At 59.2% G+C, this 17,736-nt stretch overlaps 1 protein-coding gene across 36 annotated transcripts in view; it reads right to left on the bottom strand.

The window, feature by feature from the left end:
* Window positions 1–17,736, bottom strand: part of GSE1 (Gse1 coiled-coil protein) — a 511,516-nt gene that overhangs the window by 60,863 nt on the left and 432,917 nt on the right. For 7 of the 36 annotated variants that reach the window (XM_005592697.5, XM_074027702.1, XM_074027699.1 and 4 more), the window contains exon 1: window positions 1,908–1,993. The exons of 24 other annotated variants lie outside the window; for them this stretch is intronic. In XM_005592697.5, coding sequence (XP_005592754.1) covers window positions 1,908–1,914 — 7 coding nt within the window. In that variant the 5' untranslated portion in view covers window positions 1,915–1,993. Of the gene's footprint in view, window positions 1–1,907; window positions 1,994–2,933; window positions 3,014–3,757; window positions 3,882–17,736 lie in introns of those variants that run through there. 5 more of the 36 variants (XM_045382849.3, XM_045382853.3, XM_015442745.4 and 2 more) reach the window with 3 other exon arrangements.

Here is a 17,736-nt window from a genome sequence, read left to right as displayed (position 1 = left end):
GCCAGGGCCTCTTCCAGCGCTCCCGAGTCTACCTGGGCGGGGCGGCTCCCTGCACAGCCGGCGGCCGGGATGACACACCCCGCCGTCGGAGCCTGCGCCCTGGGCCCCTCACCTGTGGCGTGGTGGCTGAGTCAGGCACAGCCTGTGCCTCAGGTTCTGCCGTCCCTGCTGGTGGAGGCGGCCGTAAACACAGGGTGAGCAACACTGAAGTGCCCCAAGCTTAAGCAACACCGAGGGAAGCCGGGGAAGGCTGCTCACCTGGGTGCCCCTTCCACCCCTGCCGGGGGACGGGGGCACAGAATCCCAGGGGAGAGGACGAGGCGGCCAACCAGGGGGCACATTTCAAAGCGCCCCACCAAGACCTTCTCTCTACCCCTTTGTCCCCCGCCTCCTAGAAATCGGCTTAGGCGGGGACGCTCCCACCCGGAGTGCGACTGGGCCTTTTGTTCAGGCGCCTTTTACAAAAGGAGCTCTCTTTCCATTTGGTGGTCCCGCTTTTTGTTTCCAAACCCCAACCTGTGTGGGCCCCTACCCCTCAGGCCCCAGATAAGGCACTGCAGCGGTTACCAGGGGTTTAGTGTGTTTTAAACGCACTTTGCAGACAAAAGATAGTTTGTAAGAGCCAAACCGACTCAACTCCGGCTGGCATCCACCGCCCAGCTGGGAACCCGGCAGGTGCTCCCACACCGCCAGCATGCTGCCCTCGGATCTCACACGGACACTGCAACCAGGCCCCCGGCCCACCACGTGGAAGGAGCACAGCCTCCACCCCCCCCCATCCAGTGGGGGTGTCGCGGTATCCCTGCCCGAGATCTGGGAACCCCCTCCCTATGGCCTGCGCCTGGAGTCTCCACTGTACATTTCTAAGTGGCCCCCTGGTCCCCCACCCGGCGCTGGGGAGGGGAGGCGGGAAGCTGGGGGTGGGCGGGCGCAGGGAGGGTGAGCTCCACTCCCGCTCCGCCTCCATGAAGGGAATTTAATTAGCCTGCTGGAGAGGCGGGCGGGCGGCCGAGGAGGTGTCTCTGGTGCTGCAATATAATTGAATCGGCTCCACTCGGTCGGGCCACTCGCCGCCCATCAGCGCGGCCGCAGGGCCCGGGAGGGCTGGGGGCGGGGAAGCGCATCCAGGCGGAGCAGGAAGGGCCGGGGAGGGAAAAAGGCCAGCGCGGGTGGGGGGCGGCGGATGTGCAATCCCTCTCCCACCTCCGAGGCTGGGGCAGCCATCTTCTGCGGGGGGAGGGGAGGGGCAGGGAGCCGCTCCGCCGGGGGTGGGGGGAGAGGGAGGAGAGAAGCGGCCAAGCCCGTGGCGCGCCCTTTCCTCGGGAAGCAGGGAGTGAGGGTCACAGACCCGGGAGGCTGCGGTTCTGCCCTCCCGACCAACTCCCCCGCGATGAGGGGTTGGGGAGGGGGAGGGGAGCAAGACAAAAACCCCAACCGGCGCGGCCCCAGTAGCGAGCCCCCCGCTTCCTTGGCCGTCACCAGCACCTGCCGCGGGGGCGCACAGCTACCCCCATTCGCTCCCTCCCGCGTCGCCGCAAAGTTTTCATTCCAGCTCTCCAGCGCCCGCAGCTCTCAAGAAACTCCCCCCGCCACCCCCATCCCCCCACTTTATCTGACCTCTAGTCCGCACGCACTTACGCACGCCCCCCGCCCCCCACTGAGCACACTCCTGAGCCCGGAGCCCCCACCCGCAGCCAGGCCGCCCAGGCTGCGACCCGCGGGCGGAGGAAGGGGGTGGCCTTTGGTCGCCTGCCCGCCCTCCCGGCTCTTATCGCCGCTCACACTCCGGGGAAGTTGCCCGAGAGCCGTTGGCGGCCGCCCCCGCAGAACCCGCGAACTTGGAGGAGGAGAGTGCGGTGCGGGGAGGGTGGAGGACCCGCGTCCCCGGCCCAGTGCGGCGCGCTCACCTTTCATGCCAGGGCCCCGCAGCTCCGCCTCGGCTGACACATGCTGGAGCCACCGTCGCCCAGTGTTTGTCTAAACTGCTTATCTCACCCGGGGCTGCTCGGCGGCGGCAGCTCGGGCCTGCTGGGGAGGTGGAGCTTCCGGGGCCCCGGCCAAGAAACACCTGCTGCTGTCGCCGCCGAGGACACACCCAAACGCAACGCCGCCCACTCCCGGGCCACTGGCTCGCTCCCGGCTCCCTGACCTCAGCCAGCGGGAGGTGTCGGGTTTCAGCCGCAAACACACAGGCGCGCGCGCGCGCACCGACGGGCGCCCGGGTCCACCCGCCCAGGCACACGCCCCTCCCCGGCCCGGCGGGCCAGGTGAGGCGAGGACACCAGCGGGGCCGCGGAGGTGCCACCCCCACACTCCCGGGAGCCCCTGGCTGGACTGCTCCGGGGTCCCGGGGACCTTGGTGGCTAAGACCGGCCACTTGACTCTAAAAGTAGTGAGCAGCCACAGCACCCTCGCCACGTGAGAGGAGCCCTGTCTCCCAGCCGCGTCCCCGGAGCCTAGAACAGTGCCCGGCACAGAGCAGGCCCAATAATGGGCGGACGGGTAACTCCGTGTCCTGGAGGCCTTTTGGAGAACAACCTTCTTGGCGCTGGTGGCGCGTGGGGTGGGGGGAGGCGACACAAAATAGACTGTGTACCCAAGCCCCACCCCCCTATGCCTGACCTTATTACCCCAACTAGAAAAGGCTGAATACTAAGAACTTGGCCTCAAAATTCCATAAGGGACCCCATCCCCCAGTTTTAAGTAACTTTTGGGAAGGCCACAATGCGGGCCGCTGCGGGGGGTGTTCTTTAAAGAGCCCACGGCCCAGGGGCTGGAGAACCCACGGAGGCGCCGCTCCGCCAGGGGGATCATTAAGTAGCTGGGGTTGCGGTCAGAGGCGAGGTCGCCCGCCTCCAGAAACTGGCACGACCCATTGCGCTTCTGGCCCCAGCGCAGCGCCTCCCCATTCCTGGCACCCCCCCCCACCCTACCTCACCCAGGCACTTGACTGGAATGACTCAGGGAGCGTCCTGAAATTCCTGGGCACCCACAGGCGGCGCGGAGAGGGACTGAGGGCCCCAGCCTTCCCACCTTCGGCTCCGCCCACCCCGCCCCCACCCAATCGTGGCGGGCGCGTCCCCAGGAAGCTCGGGGTTAAAGGGGCGGGCCTCGGGGGCAGGGGTCGCCAGGCCTCCCCCGCCGCCTTCTGGCGCCCTGGGCTGTAACCCCCCCGGGCGGCTCCGAGGCCCCGGGGTAACTCCCTCCTCGTCCTGTTCCAACACCCCTCTAATCTAGCGCGTCCCTACTTCTGAGTCCTGGGGCAAACGAGCACCCCCTGGGCGGCCGCCCCTGCGCTGCGGGTTTCGACTTTCAGCCCCCTCTTGCCAGCCCCAAACCTGCCCCGGGACATGCCCGCGCCAGGCTTGGCAGGCGCGCACGCTGCCGTCCCCGCGGGCCCGCCTCCCCCGCCTTCCTCCCTCCCCCTCCCCGCGCCAGCGCGGATTGCGACGGGAGCGAGCGCTGGGCGCCTGCCACCCCCCATCCATCTGTTCCCGATGACGCTGGCGGGCCTAGAGCATTCGGGGCCCGCGCCAGCGAGGAGCAGAACCAGCCTGTGTGCCCTCCGGGGGGCGGGGTCTGGCGGGCGCCCCCAGGCCCCGCGCTCCCCGTTCCACCTCTGACCGAGAGCACGCCTGGGCCCCGGGGTGGGGGCGCACGCAGGCCGGCCCCCCGCCTTGCACAAGGCTCCGGGCCGACCACAAACGAAAAGGGAAACGGACCGGCGAGGCCGGGTCGGGCCGTTACTGGCTCCTACCTGCGGACGCTGGCCGGCCCTGGCACGGCGTGGGGGTGCTGCTTCCCCGCACGACCCGCCAGCTCCCCGGCGACGCCCCCCCTTGAGGCCTTGGCCGGACGCTGTAATTTAGGCACCACACGGTGGCTCGGCCGCACGGCCCCGGGTAATTTATACCCGCACTGGCCCGCGGATTCACCCGGCCCCAAGCGGCCAGGGCTGGGAGGGGGAGGGGCGCCTCCACTCCTGCTGGGAGTCACGAGCCGGGGAAGGGGAGGATAGGGAGGTGTTATGAAGGAATGGACGACTGGCCCGGAGCCTTAAAAACAAAATGCACCTCCAGGACTGGCCCAGCCCCTTTCCCACCTGGATTACAGGCGGCTGGGGGAGGGGAACAGCATGCAAATGAGCCTCTCGCACCTGGCCGGGAGCTGCCTCCGGCCTAGTTCTCCAGGTAGACACCTAGGCCCCACCTCCAGGTCTCTCACCGGGACACGGTGCCACCGCCTACTACCTTCTTCCTTGGAGAGGCCCTTGGGCCAGGGGTGAAGGTGGGGTTAGCTTTCTCCATTGGAGCAGGACCACGACGGCCAACCACAAAAACATGTAGAGTGGCCACTGGGAGGTGCATCACTCGGCTACTTTTTAGAGCCGGCCAATCCCTCCTGCGTATACATCTAGCTCCCTTGGATTGCGAGATAGATGGGTGGTCTGCTCCCGTTTCACAGATAAGGAAGTTGAGGCCCTGAGTTGCTCAAGATCACGCACACAGGTGACATGCAAGCTACGCTCCAAACTGCTCACACCTGGAGTCTCCCGGTCCCAGCCCAGTAGGCCTAGGGGAGCAAGGCGCTGCCAGACACCCCGGCAGCCGCCGGGGGGCAGCAGCGAGCCGCTCTGTGAGTCCTGGCCGGGAAACGCTGGCGGCCACCAGGCGGGCTGGCACGAGGGAGATGGATGACACTCACTGTCAGTGCGCCCGGCCCCCGGAAATTAGTAATCCGGAGCACGGCCTCTGAGTTTAAGGGTGGGAATTGCTCTCCTGCAGCCGGCGCGCTCCTCGCTAACGAGGTTTGTCGCTTGACTCCTAATTTCCCAGCACTGGGGCTAAGGCTGGCCTCCCTCCATTTCCCTCCAGGCCTGCTCCTCCTCCTCTCTCTTCCTAAGCAGCGCCCTGCCCACAGCCCCGCGCCCCCAGATAGTGCGAGCCCTTCCTGGGCACAGCTCTCCTTCCGTGGACCTCCTCCCCATCCTCCACTCCCATTTGCCTGCAAGGAGCTAGGTAGGTGCCAGGGCCGGGCCTACGGGGGCATCTCCCAGAGCAGGAGTCCTGCCCTGGGGACGCTGCACGCGCTGCTCCTTATCACGGACTGTCCTTTGTGCCAAGGCAACAGGATGCTGGTGGCTGGTGCGCGTTTGCTCACACCCTGAGTCCCCTACCAAACTAAACTATGCCTCCAAGAGCGGAAGGCAGGCTCCCAGCCCCTCACCTGGCTCAGGTACCTGCTTCAGTGACACCTAGGTGCAAACTCCAGCCCTACCTCCACAAGTCTTGGGACCTATCAGACCTGTGCACGAAAGATATTTAAATCTTAAAAGCTTTCCTAAGGGCATGGTAGCTCACACCTGTAATCTCAGCACTTTGGGGAGCCAAGATAGGCATATTGCTTAAGATGAGGAGTTCAAGACCAGCCTGGACAACATGGCAAAACCCTGTCTCTATTTAAAAAAAAATAGCTCTGCATGGTGGCGTGTGCCTGTAGTCCCATCTACTTGGGAAACTGAGGTAGGAGGATCACTTGAGCCCAGGAGGCAGAGGTTGCAGTAGCTGAGATTGTGCCACTGCACTCCAGCCTGGGCGACAGAGTGAGACCCTGTTTCAAAGAAAAAAAAAAAAGCTTTCCATTTCAGATGAACATGAGACACCTTAAATCTACTCCCTGAGCTCAGGAACTAAGAGGGGTGTCTGGAGGCGTGAGGTCTAGAAGGATCCACCAGAAAGAAAGGGATGCCTTGAACCACAGAGGGTGGGTGGTTTTTCAATCCACAAACACACTAAACCCTGGGCTGTTTCACACTTGCTTTTCCGGAAACAAAACTGAAAATTCCAGTAAGCCTTCAGCAAGCGCCTCGGAGAGGTCAAGGTTAGCTGGATGTGATGGCACAAGCTTGTGGTCCCAGCTACTCGGGGGGCTGAGGCAGAAGGATCATTTGGGCCCAGGAGTCTGAGGCTGAGCTATGATTGTGCCACTGCACTCCAGCCTGAACCACAAAGCAAGACCCTGTCCTTTTCTGTTTTTTGTTTTTTAAACTCAGGGGTGGCAAGGGACAGACAGCAGAGGGCAGACACTGACAGAGGGGACACTTCAAGGCAGCAAGGAAATTTGGAAGGCAAGAGGGCAGGATGACAGCACAGACCACCACGACCACTGCCTAAGCATCAGCCTGGGCCATGTCAGGTGCTCAGGGGTGCGGGCACCACCCATGACTGTCACAACCCCACTAGGTCTTAGCACAGGGCCCAGCCCTGGTGGAGGATGGATCCTGGACACGTTCTTTCTGGTTCTGCTTCTTCTAGGGCTCAGCAAGACAGCACACAGCCTAACCCAAGGTCATTCTCCACCCTGGCCAGTTGCTCCTACCACGTAAGAACTGCATGTCACCTTCATTATGTTGCCTGGACACCTTGTTCAGCGCCTGGATCCGCAAATAAGTATCAGGGACCTGGATGTCCATGGGCCAGGAGGTAAAGATCACTTCTGCCATTCACCAAGCACCTAACAAGAGCCAGCGCTGCTCAGCGCATGTCACTGGAAGCCCTCCTGGCCTTGCAAGGCAGGCAGTGACCTCCATTACACAGCCCGAGTGGGGAGACCTGAGAAGGTTAATTGGCCTGCCTTGGGCACACACATTCCAGCACGAGTCTCATCCAGACGTGGCTCTTACACCTGGCAGCATTTCTCGGTAACCACCTGCCATGGTCACTCTGATTATGAAGAAAGATACACCTGCAGGGGGACGACAGTTCTCAAGCGGTTTCAGGTCTACGTGCTTACCCCTGGGCAGCTGTCCAGTGCCTGAAAACCATTTTGGTTGGGGGCCGGGGGAGGGGGCCGTTCGCTGCCTAGAGCTGAGAACCCTGGGATTCACCCAGCTGCCCTGCACGCACAGCCCACCCTCCCCAAGGCTACCAGCCCTGCTGCAGGGGCAGGGGGTGGGGGGCTAAGTCCAAAGAGGGCACTAAATCCACAGGGCACGAAGGGCTGAGGGGTAGAAGGCTGCCCAGCTACCCCATCTGCCCTCAGCCCTGCCCTAGGCATCGGTGAAGGTGCAAGCTCCCACCACTTAGATTCCACCCTCCTCTGTTTCCTGCCCTGCTATCACTGGCCCAGAAATGCTCCCCATTCTTCAAAGCCCAGCTTACATCTTATCTCTTGCAAGAAGGCTTTTCCCATCCCTGCCTCTGGAATTCATCTCTCCAGGCTGCGTCCCCCTCTTAGATAGCGACCACATAGTGCAGCGGGTCTTAAATCATGGGTGGGGGGAGGAATGCAGATCCCCAGGCCCCTCCCCTTACTGAGCCAAGGTCTCCAAGTAGGGCCTGAGAAGCAGCATCCTCCACCAGCCACCCTGTAGGCCGGGCCACAGCGTGTCTGCTGGAGTCCCAGACTCCCTGCTCCAGAGCGGCAGTGGGGGCCTCAAGGGAAGAGGGGCCCCTGTCTCCTAGCAGGGACACAGTCCCCAACCCCTGGGCAGGATTTAAGATTTAACCCAAATCTGCTGAATGGATAAAGGCTGAAGGGAGAGAGGAAAAAGCAGGGCCCGCCTCTCCCTGCCTGCCCCTCTTGGGGAGGAACCAGATTCTCCAGGGATGCTGGGGGAGCCCCACCCCAGCAGTTCAGGTGGCCCTCAGTAGCCCAGGTCACCTCCAGGGGAACAGGAAAGGGTTAAGGCCCGGCTAACTCCCTTTGAGGAGTTTTCCTCTTAACCCCGGGCTGCCCCACACTTCCTGCCCTCTCAGCGCCTGGTTCCAATCCGCACCCCGCACACAGCTGCACTCCTTTACAATCAGTTAACAGCTGTTTTGCATAGATTTTCAATTCTAATTGCCTCGCTTTGTGAGCGCCGCCGAGCCCTGGTGAATGGGGACGCCGCCACCGCGGCTGGAAAGCAGGCGGGAGAGGGAGTAAAAGGAAGCCGTGTGCGTCGGGGCTGCTGGCTTTATTTTTCTAAATGGGAAAAGAATGCCCCTGCCACCAACCACCCCCGGCTCCTGCCTCTCCTACTGGACTGGGGAAACCTGAAATGGGTGACCTCACCTCTGGAGAGGTGCCCACCCTATGACCTGGACTCCCTGACCCCAACCCAGATACAGGTCCCAGAGGGCACCTTCTAGCTCCAGAGCTGGCCCAGGAGCCATGGCTCTCCTCCTCCCTCCTGCCCCCTCCTCTTCCCTCCTGCAGCTCCCCTCCCCTTCCCCCTGCAGCCCCCCTCCTCCCTCTTGTCCCCCCCCACCCCAGGCTCTCCGGTATTCAGATATGGGAAGCTAATTGGACAATAAAGTTGAACAGCAAGGAAACGCACTCTCTGGAGACAGCTGGCATCTATAAAAGAGAAATATTTGCATTTAAAACCTTTAAACTTTATATGGCGAGGCCAGGCCGAGGCAGGGGAAGGGGGCTGGGGAAGCAGTGCTCGGACCCTTGATGGGGACAGAGGATCCTGGGAGTTTTGGACCCTCTGCCACCAGTGAGCTCCCCCGACACATACCCCTTGCCCTGTTACTGTCTGGGAGGCAAGTTGGCCCCTGCTAGCCAGACAGCCCTGGCCAAGTGTAAGCGTCCCAAGTGTCTGAAATCCTGGGAAGAGCTTGCGTCCACTTGGGCTGCCACAGGCAAGCCATGGGGATCCCAGGGCATCCAGGCTGGGTCCTGCACCCCGGTGGTGGGCCTGGCTCAACTGCTTTCCACAACCTGTCCCTCTACCGGGTCACCCAGAAGCTCCAGCACCCAGTGACGGGCCGACTCAGTGGCAAAGTAGCTCCTTCCTGGCAAGGAGATGTTCTGCCAGGAGCCTCCTCCAGTGACCTGAAGCCCTCCGCCCCGTCCCCTGCACATCCAGACAGTGCGGCTGTGTGAGGGCACCTGACCGGGTCTGCATTCAGGGCCCTGCGGGCGGGCATCGCTACACTGCACGGATGAGGTTGTGGGGCTCGGAGAAGTCCGCCGTGCCTTCCGAGCACTCCTGCTGTCTGGGGTGGGGATGCCAGGTTTTCATTTCCTCGCATGCCTAGTTCCCATTTTTCATATTTGAGAGAAACCTGGCCAAATTTTCCTACTGTCAACATTGGTGATGTAAAGCCGGGAGAGCATGTGTTCCGGAGTGGTCTGATTTTAGCAGGCTTTTATAAAATTGCAGCGCGCTGAGAACCCCGTCTACCTGGCAGGCCTGCTGGAGTGGTTGTGCCACGGCAGACTTCAAGGGCAGGAGCTGAAACTTCTGTGGTGGAGGTGAGGAGGAGGGCAGGGGCTGGCGGCCAAGCCCGATAGGCACATGGGTAGCTTTCAACGATGTCAACGGAACACAAACCACAGCAGAAACAGGTCCAGTTCGCTGGCAGCAGTCAGAGGGGAGCAGGGTCTCCTCCTTGCAACTTTTCTTCCCATCAGGAAACTACCTCCAGTCCAAGTGAGGCAGTCTCAGCTCCTGGGCCGCCAATGAGCCCAGCCTGCTGTTTGAGGCTTCTGATCACCTACAAAGCGGTCTTCAGTTTGTCTGGCTCCCTCCCTATGGGCAGGGCAGCACCCTCTCTACCACTTACCTCTAAAAACACCCTGGGGCCAGACGTGTTAACCCCATTCAATGACCACCCAGACAGCAAACGTTAACATGTGGCTTTGGAGAGCACAGCCGGTGGCCATCCCCCGGAGGGTGCAGGGAGAGGATGGACGTGGGAGTCAAGCTGCCTGACTGGGCAAATGTCCACCCACTGCACACCCGTTTCCTTAGCTGCTGCCCTGCAAGGAAGGTGTCCCCTGCCCCCACTTTGGTGAGGACCAGACAAGACAATAGAGAGAGCCATGCCCAGTGCCTGGGACGCAGCTGGAGCTCAGAAGTGTTCCCTCAGATTTGCTGTGCAGAGGAAGTGGAAGGGCGGCAGCACATACAAATAAAGTTTTACGAGGAAGCACTTCTCGGCGCCAGACCAGACGGGCAGGGAGGTCGGTCACTTAGACCACTTCTGCCCTGGGACACTGGGCCTGGAGTGAGAGCAGCGGAACTCCTTTCTCCTCCCAACATTAGGAGAGGCCTTGGAATGTCACACACACTCCAAGAATCACACCAGCAACTTGTGTGTGCCCAGCCCCTGCTGGCCCCTGGCTGGTCACTAGGCAAGGGGAGCAGGACAGCGGGTGGGGCCTGGCCAGCCACCCAAGTCCCTGGCTTCTGTAAGTATGAAGATACTGACAGCAGGCTGGGCGCGGTGGCTCACGCCTATAATCCCAGCACTTTGGGAGGCCGAGGCAGGCGGATCATGAGGTCAAGAGATCGACACCATCCTGGCTAACACGGTGAAACCCGGTCTCTACTAAAAATACAAAAAATTAGCCGCGTGTGCTGGCGGACGCCTGTAGTCCCAGCTACTAGGAAGGCTGAGGCAGGAGAATGGCGTGAACCCAGGAGATGGAGCTTGCATTGACCCGAGATCATGCCACTGCACTCCGGCCTGGGCAACAGAGTGAGACTCCATCTCAAAAACAAATAAATATAAATAAATAAATAAATACACACACACACACACACACACACACACACACACACACACACACACACACATATAAAGAAAGATACTGATAGCACCCTGTCTGGCTTTCCCTCTCAGAGATGTAGCTTTTTTTTTTTTTTTTTTTTTTTGACAGAATCTCACTCTGTTGCCCAGGCTGGAGTGCAGTAGTGCGATCATAGCTCACTGCAGCCTCGACCTCCTGGTCTCAAGGATCCTCCTGCCTCAGAAGGTGCATCTTTAGAAATTATCCAGTCAGCCCAGATGACCATCAACGGGGGAACAGATAAACAAAATGTGGTCTCTGCATACACGGGAATATTATTCAGCCATAGAAAGGAATGGGTCCTGATACACAGCAAGGCTTGAAACATACCTTCAGGTCCACTCAAAACCTTGTACAGATGTTCCTATCAGCACATAGCCAAAAAGTGAAAACCTACATGTCCATCAGATGATGGATAGATGAAGAAAACACGGTTTATCCATACAGTGAGTGGACTATGACTCAGCCATAAAAAGGACTGAGGTGCTAATCCACGCTACAACACAGATGAACCTTGAAGACACGAGGCTGAATGAAAGAAGCCGGACATACACGGAGGATCCCATTTGTTTGAAATGCCCCAACAGGCAAATCCAGAGACAAAAACCAGATGAGGGGTTGCTTAGGGCTAGGGGAGGGGAGAGGGCAGTGGCTGCTAATGGATCTGAGTTTCCTTTTGGGGTGGTCCTTTTGGTCCCTCTCTCGCCCCTGCCTTTGCCACATGATGTGCTGGCTCCCCCTTTGCCTTCCCCCAGGATTGTAAGTTTCCTGGGGCCTCCCCAGAAGCTGAGGAGATGTGAGCACCATGCTTCCTGCAAGGCCTGCAGAACCATGAACCAATTACACCGCTTTTCTTTATAATTAAAAAGAAAAAAAGAAAATGATTTGGACCAGGACAGAGACGAGGGCTGCGTATTATGAATGCACTAAATGCCACTGAACTGTACCCTTTAAAATGGCTAATTGTATGTTACATGAATTTCACCTCAACTAAAAACAATCCGATCTGGGCCAGGCTCAGTGGCTCACACCTGGAATCTCAGCATTTTGGGAGGCCAACGAGGGAGGATCGCTGGAGCCCTGGAGTTCGAGACCAGCCCAGGCAATATAGTGAGACTCCATCTCTACAAAAAATAGAATAAAAAAAAAATTACCCGGGCATGGTGGTACCTGTCTGTGGTCCTGATTACTCAGGAGGCTGAGGTGGGAGGACTGGCTTCAGTCTGGGAGGTTGAGGCTGCAGTGAGCCACGATCGCACCACTGCACCACAGCCTGGGCGACAGAGTGAGACCCTGTCTCAAAACAAAACAAAACAAAATCCAATCTGAAGGCCTGTGCCTGTCCCTGGGAGAGGTCAGGTGCAGGGCAGGGCCTGCAGTTTCCAGAGAAGCCCCAAGCAGACGTGGCCTTAAGAGAAGCATCCCCTGGAAATTCCCTTCCGGGCTGTGTGGATGTCCCTTGGGCACTGGGGGCTGAGCAGCCACGAGCAAAGCCAGTCATGACCCAGCACATTTTGCTTCCAGGGAACTTTCTCCACTGGGTCTCCCACACCCTTCCACGGACACGGTGCCCTCTCTGTGGACTCAAGCTCTGAGATGGAGGGGTTCACAAGGTCCCCTCCCCCAGCAGAGCTCCCCCAAAGCTGCAGACCTATTTTTGTCCTCACCCACAATTCTCCCATGGAGGGGGAAAGGCGGGCTTGTCGCCCCATCAGCTCTGAGCAGCTGGAGGTTGAGACACTGAAATGCACACACCTGTCTCCAAACAGGGCTGCAAGGCAGCTCCTGCCACCTGGCCACTCGTCTGGAAAGCGGCCAGCTGTGACCCTGGCAGGCCTGGAGGGGATGGGATGGCAGCCCAGGCAGGGGCACAGGGAAGCAAGGCCTGCTGAGGTCACCAGCTGGCTGTGGAGCCCCCCAGTCCCAGACCCCTGACCTGAGGCCAGTGTGCGGGCCCCTGTGGGGGAGGGCAAGGGCAGTCCCTGTAACCGGGCACGTCTATGGCAGCAGTGAGTACACTTCCACCTGCTGAGCCTGGACACCAGTGGACCAGAAATCTGGGTGATTCACTCAAAAGCCTGGGAGGAACTGTCCTCCTTCCTAAAGATTAACTGGCTGTCCTCAGGCAGGGCGAGGGGCTGTCCTCTGGCTTCCCGGTCCGTCCACTGGCTCAGAAAACAGCCACACCCCAGACCCCCACCAAGGCCACCATCCAGAGCTGGGCTACATGCCCAGAGAGCACCCAGGAGGGCGGGTTCTGGAGCAGCAGGTCATCCTAGGCCCAGGACAGATGTGGGTCGGGCAGGGCTCCTGCAAGGTCAAGGGAGCGCGCTCACACCAGACCAGGAGCGGGTCTAGAACCCCAGGCTGGCCAGGGTCCAAGGGTCTCCATTAGCCCCCAAGAAGCCTCCCAGGGATCCTTAGAAACTTTTATTTCTGGGTCCTTGTTCCCCGATTTTCTACCATATGTTAAAAGCCTTCGAAGTTCTTTTCCGTATCAAATAGCACTGGCTGGGGACACGCAGGCCTGTGAACTGGTCCACAGGCTGCTCCCGCTCGGCCTCCTCCCTGCCTGGCCCCCGCCTCGGCCTCCAAGCACGCCCCCTGGGTGCTGTGTGCTGCTAACCTGGCCCTGGCAGCAGCCCTGGTTGCTCAGAATCAGCGTTTGTGCCTACTGTGTGCCTGGCCTTCTGCCTTCATCCTTGCCGTGAACCTATGAGAGGCCAAATCCCCTGGACGGTGGGGCTGGGATCTGAACCAGGGAGGAGATTATTCTAGAACTGCACTGTCTCTTCCCCCAGGCCCGTCTTCTCCCTCTCCCTCCATGCCGCCTCCCAATGCTCCTGACAAATGTCTTGATTAATAACCTACTGCCTGTCATTAAAATCACAACTGTCACTCGGACAATCAAGTCGCAGTTGCCTTTATCACTCGCAGGCTCAACAAGCGATGCACGCAGACAGAGGAGACCCTGGTGTCCAGGGCGGCCCCACCCTCGCCCACCGCAGGATAGACGGGCCCTGGGGACGCGGGGTCAAGGCCTGGGCCTCCGCTCCCTAGCTCAGGACGGCTGCAAGGATCCCGCTGCTCTGGCTCTTGTTGTGTTTATGTCTTTATAATTTGGTCTCACAAATTAAAATAATCAAAAAGGAAAGGTTAGAGGGACAGAGTTGTTTTCACCCTGGTGTTGAGATTTTTAGCCAGCTGCCTGCCGGCCCCGCGCTGAAGGTGAGCGTGGAGGCGGTGGGTCCCCAGGTCATCCCCACCTTGATTCCTACCTGCTCTGCCTCTTCTCACAGAGCCTCTTCCCGCCTGGCCTTCCTCTGGCCTGTGTCTTCGAGCTCTGGTCCTGAAAGGCCTCCTCCCCACCAGCCTGGCCCCTGCAATCCCACGTTCCCTGGCTGCCGTGGGCCTGGCAGACACCCATGGCTGCCCCACCCCAGGTGCCCCCTCTCCTGGGGCTGCTCCCCTCCCACCCCTCAGACCGCACCTTTCTCGTCTTCCTGGTGGGCCCCTCTCCCTCAGCCTGCCTCTGGGGCTCCCACAGGCCTATTTCCCCTCCAAGACTCCCTCCTGGCCCTCCGGACTGCACTAAGGGCATCTGGAAGCGTCTCACAGTCTCTCTAGACTCGCCCAGCCCCACCGCCCTTCCCTGGGCCTGCTGTATCCTCCCCCAGCACAGCCCCATCTCCTCTATTCAAATCCTGACCTCTTCCTTCAAGCCCTGGCTTAAAATTCTGCCTCCTCCAGGGAGTCCTCCTGGATGGCAGCTCTAACCCCCACTGGTGAAAACCGACCTTCCCTCCTCCCACCCAAGTGTTGCTTTGGCATTCTCGCTTTCTTCCAGGCGCTCACTGAGCTGAGCCATTGGAGAGGAAACTGAGCTAAATGAAATGAAGAAGCCCCTAGGAGGACACAAACCCTCATCAGCGCCAAACAGCCCTCCTGTCCCCAAAATAAACCCAGCCAAAAAAGGATGTGGGAACCTCCTGCAGGATATGCACCATGCCGTCTTGTCCTGGATTGCTGAGTGCCTTTCCCCAGTTGACAAGGATGGGTTTATTTCATCAACCCTCAGAGTCCCTACATCTGTGCTGCTACACCAGCCCCTCCCCTCTTCGTAGCTGGAGTGTTTTGCAAAGAGCCACCAGGAAAACCAATGCCGGGTATCTGGTGTGTGTGTGTGTGTGTGTGTGTGTGTGTGTTTTGTTGTGTGTGTGTGTGTGTGTGTGTTTTGTTTTGTGTGTGTGTGTGTGTTTTGTTGTGTGTGTGTGTGTGTGTTTTGTTTTGTGTGTGTGTGTGTGTGTGTTTTGTTTTTAACAAGGCTCCCAAATGATCTTAGAAGCACACAGACATACACACCAGAACCTTCCTAGCCACAGCCAGCCACCGCCTCTCAACACCAGCCTCTCACCCAGAGTTCACTCTCCTTTCCCATGGAAGACAGTGGTCCTCGAGACGGCCCTCAGCCTGGCCTTCCCCATCAGGCGCGGGTTACATCTTCCCAGCCCCTCCCCTTGGCCCACACAGAGGCATCGAGGAGGCCCAGCCCCCTCCCCCCAGCTCCGCTCCCTGCACAGACCCCCTGCCTGGCCATTTGAGCACAGGGTGGTCACAGCCCAGCTCAGGAGTTCTACTCCTGGCTCAGCCAGCAAATTGCTTCGCGACCTTGGGAAAGTCCCCACACTGCTCTGACCCCATCTGTGAGTGTTGCCGTTAATAACCCAAGGTGGCACCTTAAAAGCAGGCTCAGCTCAAAGAAGCCACGTGGACGGGGCGGGCTTGGAAGAGGAAGGACCCCATGGCTCTCTAGCTGCACATGCGTAGAGAGTACCCACAGCCGCCCTCGGAGGCCACAGACACCCAGAGGGGTAGCCAGGCACGGCTTCAGGGGGCTCACACAGGAGGGACCTTGCCAGGTCCTGGTCACAGGAAGGACAGCTGCCGCCCTCCCATTTTAGAGAGGAAGAGTCTCAGAGCCTCGCCCACGACTGGGGTGACAGCCTCATCTGTCTTCCAGGTGACAAGTCTCTGTTGGCCAGGCTGGCAGTGGAACGATCATAGTTCACTGCAGCCTCTAACTCCTGGGCTCAAGCAATCCTCCTGCCTCAGCCTCTCAAGTAGCTGGGGAGACAGACGCACATCCCCGTGCCCAGCCAGGTTCAGAGATCTTAAGAGGGAGAGAAGGAGAAAGAGAAAGGAGAGGGTGGGGCCTGCGCATGTCTCTTCCATCTCTTTCAACTGCCTCAGCCCGTTTCTGGCAATTCTTCAGGTCCAGAGAAGGCCACAGAGGTGAGATGCAAAGGGCTTGTGATCACAGGTGGCCTGGGCAGCACACGGCCGGGAAGCCAGATCCCAAGACACACTGCACTTCTATTGACTCATGATCCCCAAACTTCACTTTGCACAAGAACCAGCTGGTCCCATGTTACCACCCCCACCTCCCTCACCCACATTCCAGATTGGGGGCAGGTCCAGGGTGGAGCCCAGGAATCAGTATTGTCCACAGGTAGCCCCTGTCCCGGCTCTGAGGGGGTGCTTGGGGCTCACCCCTGGAGAACCACCCCATGACACCAGCTCATCTCGTCATCTGACCTGTGGCGTGATCCTCTTTTAAAAATTAATTGTAATTTATTTTTTCTCCCCCGCCTCTCTCCGCAAGAATCTGAAGCAGCGTCACCAACCTCTGATATCGAGACATGTTTATTATTTTTATGGTTTCTCAGGAAGCGCCGGGTAACTCGAAGGGGAATTATATTCAGAGAGAATTGGGTCCCCAGTGTAAGTCAACATTATTCATTTAACAACTGCTATCGGCGCACGAAGATGTGAGCAGGCCTTACCCGAAGATGTGTCCTGCGGTTACTGGAAGATTTAATTCACAACATCCAAGAAAAATAATTGAGGGGGAGTAGGAGACAGAAGGGTATGGAGCAGGGCCTGGGGCTTGGCAGTTTCTTGTGCCAACCACTGCCCCGATGCTCCAATCACCGCCTGTGGGCTTTGTCATGGATCACAGACCACAGGTCCCTGCTCCAGCAAAGAAGGGGCCATGTCCTCATCCAGAGGCTGCAGAACGGACGAGGGGGCCAGCACCACAAAGCCTGTCTGGACAGAGCTTTTGAAAGAGGTGACAGCCAAGGTCCAAGCAGCCAGCCAGCCCTCCCAGCTCTCAATGGTTGGGGGATGCGGCCCTTGCCCCATGCCTACTTGGGAGACCCACGTGGCCCGGAGCCCCTCTTGGCCTGCCTGCCCGGAGGGTATCTTCCCTTGCCTTTGCTGCAATGCTCCTCAGTGGCTGAGGGAGCCGGGGGTCCGGGCACTAGGGATTAGAGGTTCCTGCTCGGCTGTTTGCAGTGCTGGTGCCTTCTTAAGCACATTCATTGTAAAGTACACTGGCAATCTCTGAAAGATCAAAGTTGGTTTCTAATATGCATTGTTTGGAGACAGGATACCAAACACGGAGAGCCAGACACACGGCTCTGGGACGGGGCTAGGCATTCTCCTGAAAGCTGATGCCCGCAGACAGGGCTCACCGAGGCACAGGGACAGGCCCTCGTGGGCAGCCTGCCCGAACTGCCCTGCGCGGCTGGGTGGTGGCAAACCCAAGCACAGCATATGGGGTCCCAGAGAGCAGAAGCCAGCTGCAAAGAACCTTCTGGGCCCTCTTGTCCAGCCTCTCCTCCGCTGAGAGATGAGAAAGTGCAAAAAAAAAAAAAACCCACCAAAGCTCAGGCCCGGGAGAGAGAGCAGAACGTCCTTGCCCGACACTGTTTTCTGCCGATGGGAGACACCTTCTCCCCGAGACAGTCCAGGGCCCGGTTCCAAGGAACCGCATCTTCAGGGCACCAGTCAGTTTGGTATTTTATGTTCTATTTTCCACTCTCTTCTCTACCATTCCACAAGAAGCAGGGCACCCTTCTGAATACCCTGAGGGCCGATCTCTAGCGGTCAGAAAGGTTAAGCACCTGAACCCAAGTCACACAGCAGCAGAGAAGATCACAATTCAAATCAGACTCCCAGCTCATTCTCCTAGAGAGTGAATGCAAAAAGGTCTAACCCGAGACCAGTAACGGCTGAGGGTGGCCCATCTTTTAGTTATTGAAGAGTCCAGCCAGGCGCCGTGGCTCATACCTGTAATCCCAGCACTTTGGGAGCCCAAGGCAGGCA

Source organism: Macaca fascicularis, chromosome 20, assembly GCF_037993035.2.
Source record: "Macaca fascicularis isolate 582-1 chromosome 20, T2T-MFA8v1.1".
Lineage (NCBI taxonomy): Eukaryota > Metazoa > Chordata > Mammalia > Primates > Cercopithecidae > Macaca > Macaca fascicularis.
This window is presented reverse-complemented; position numbering and strand designations above follow the sequence as displayed.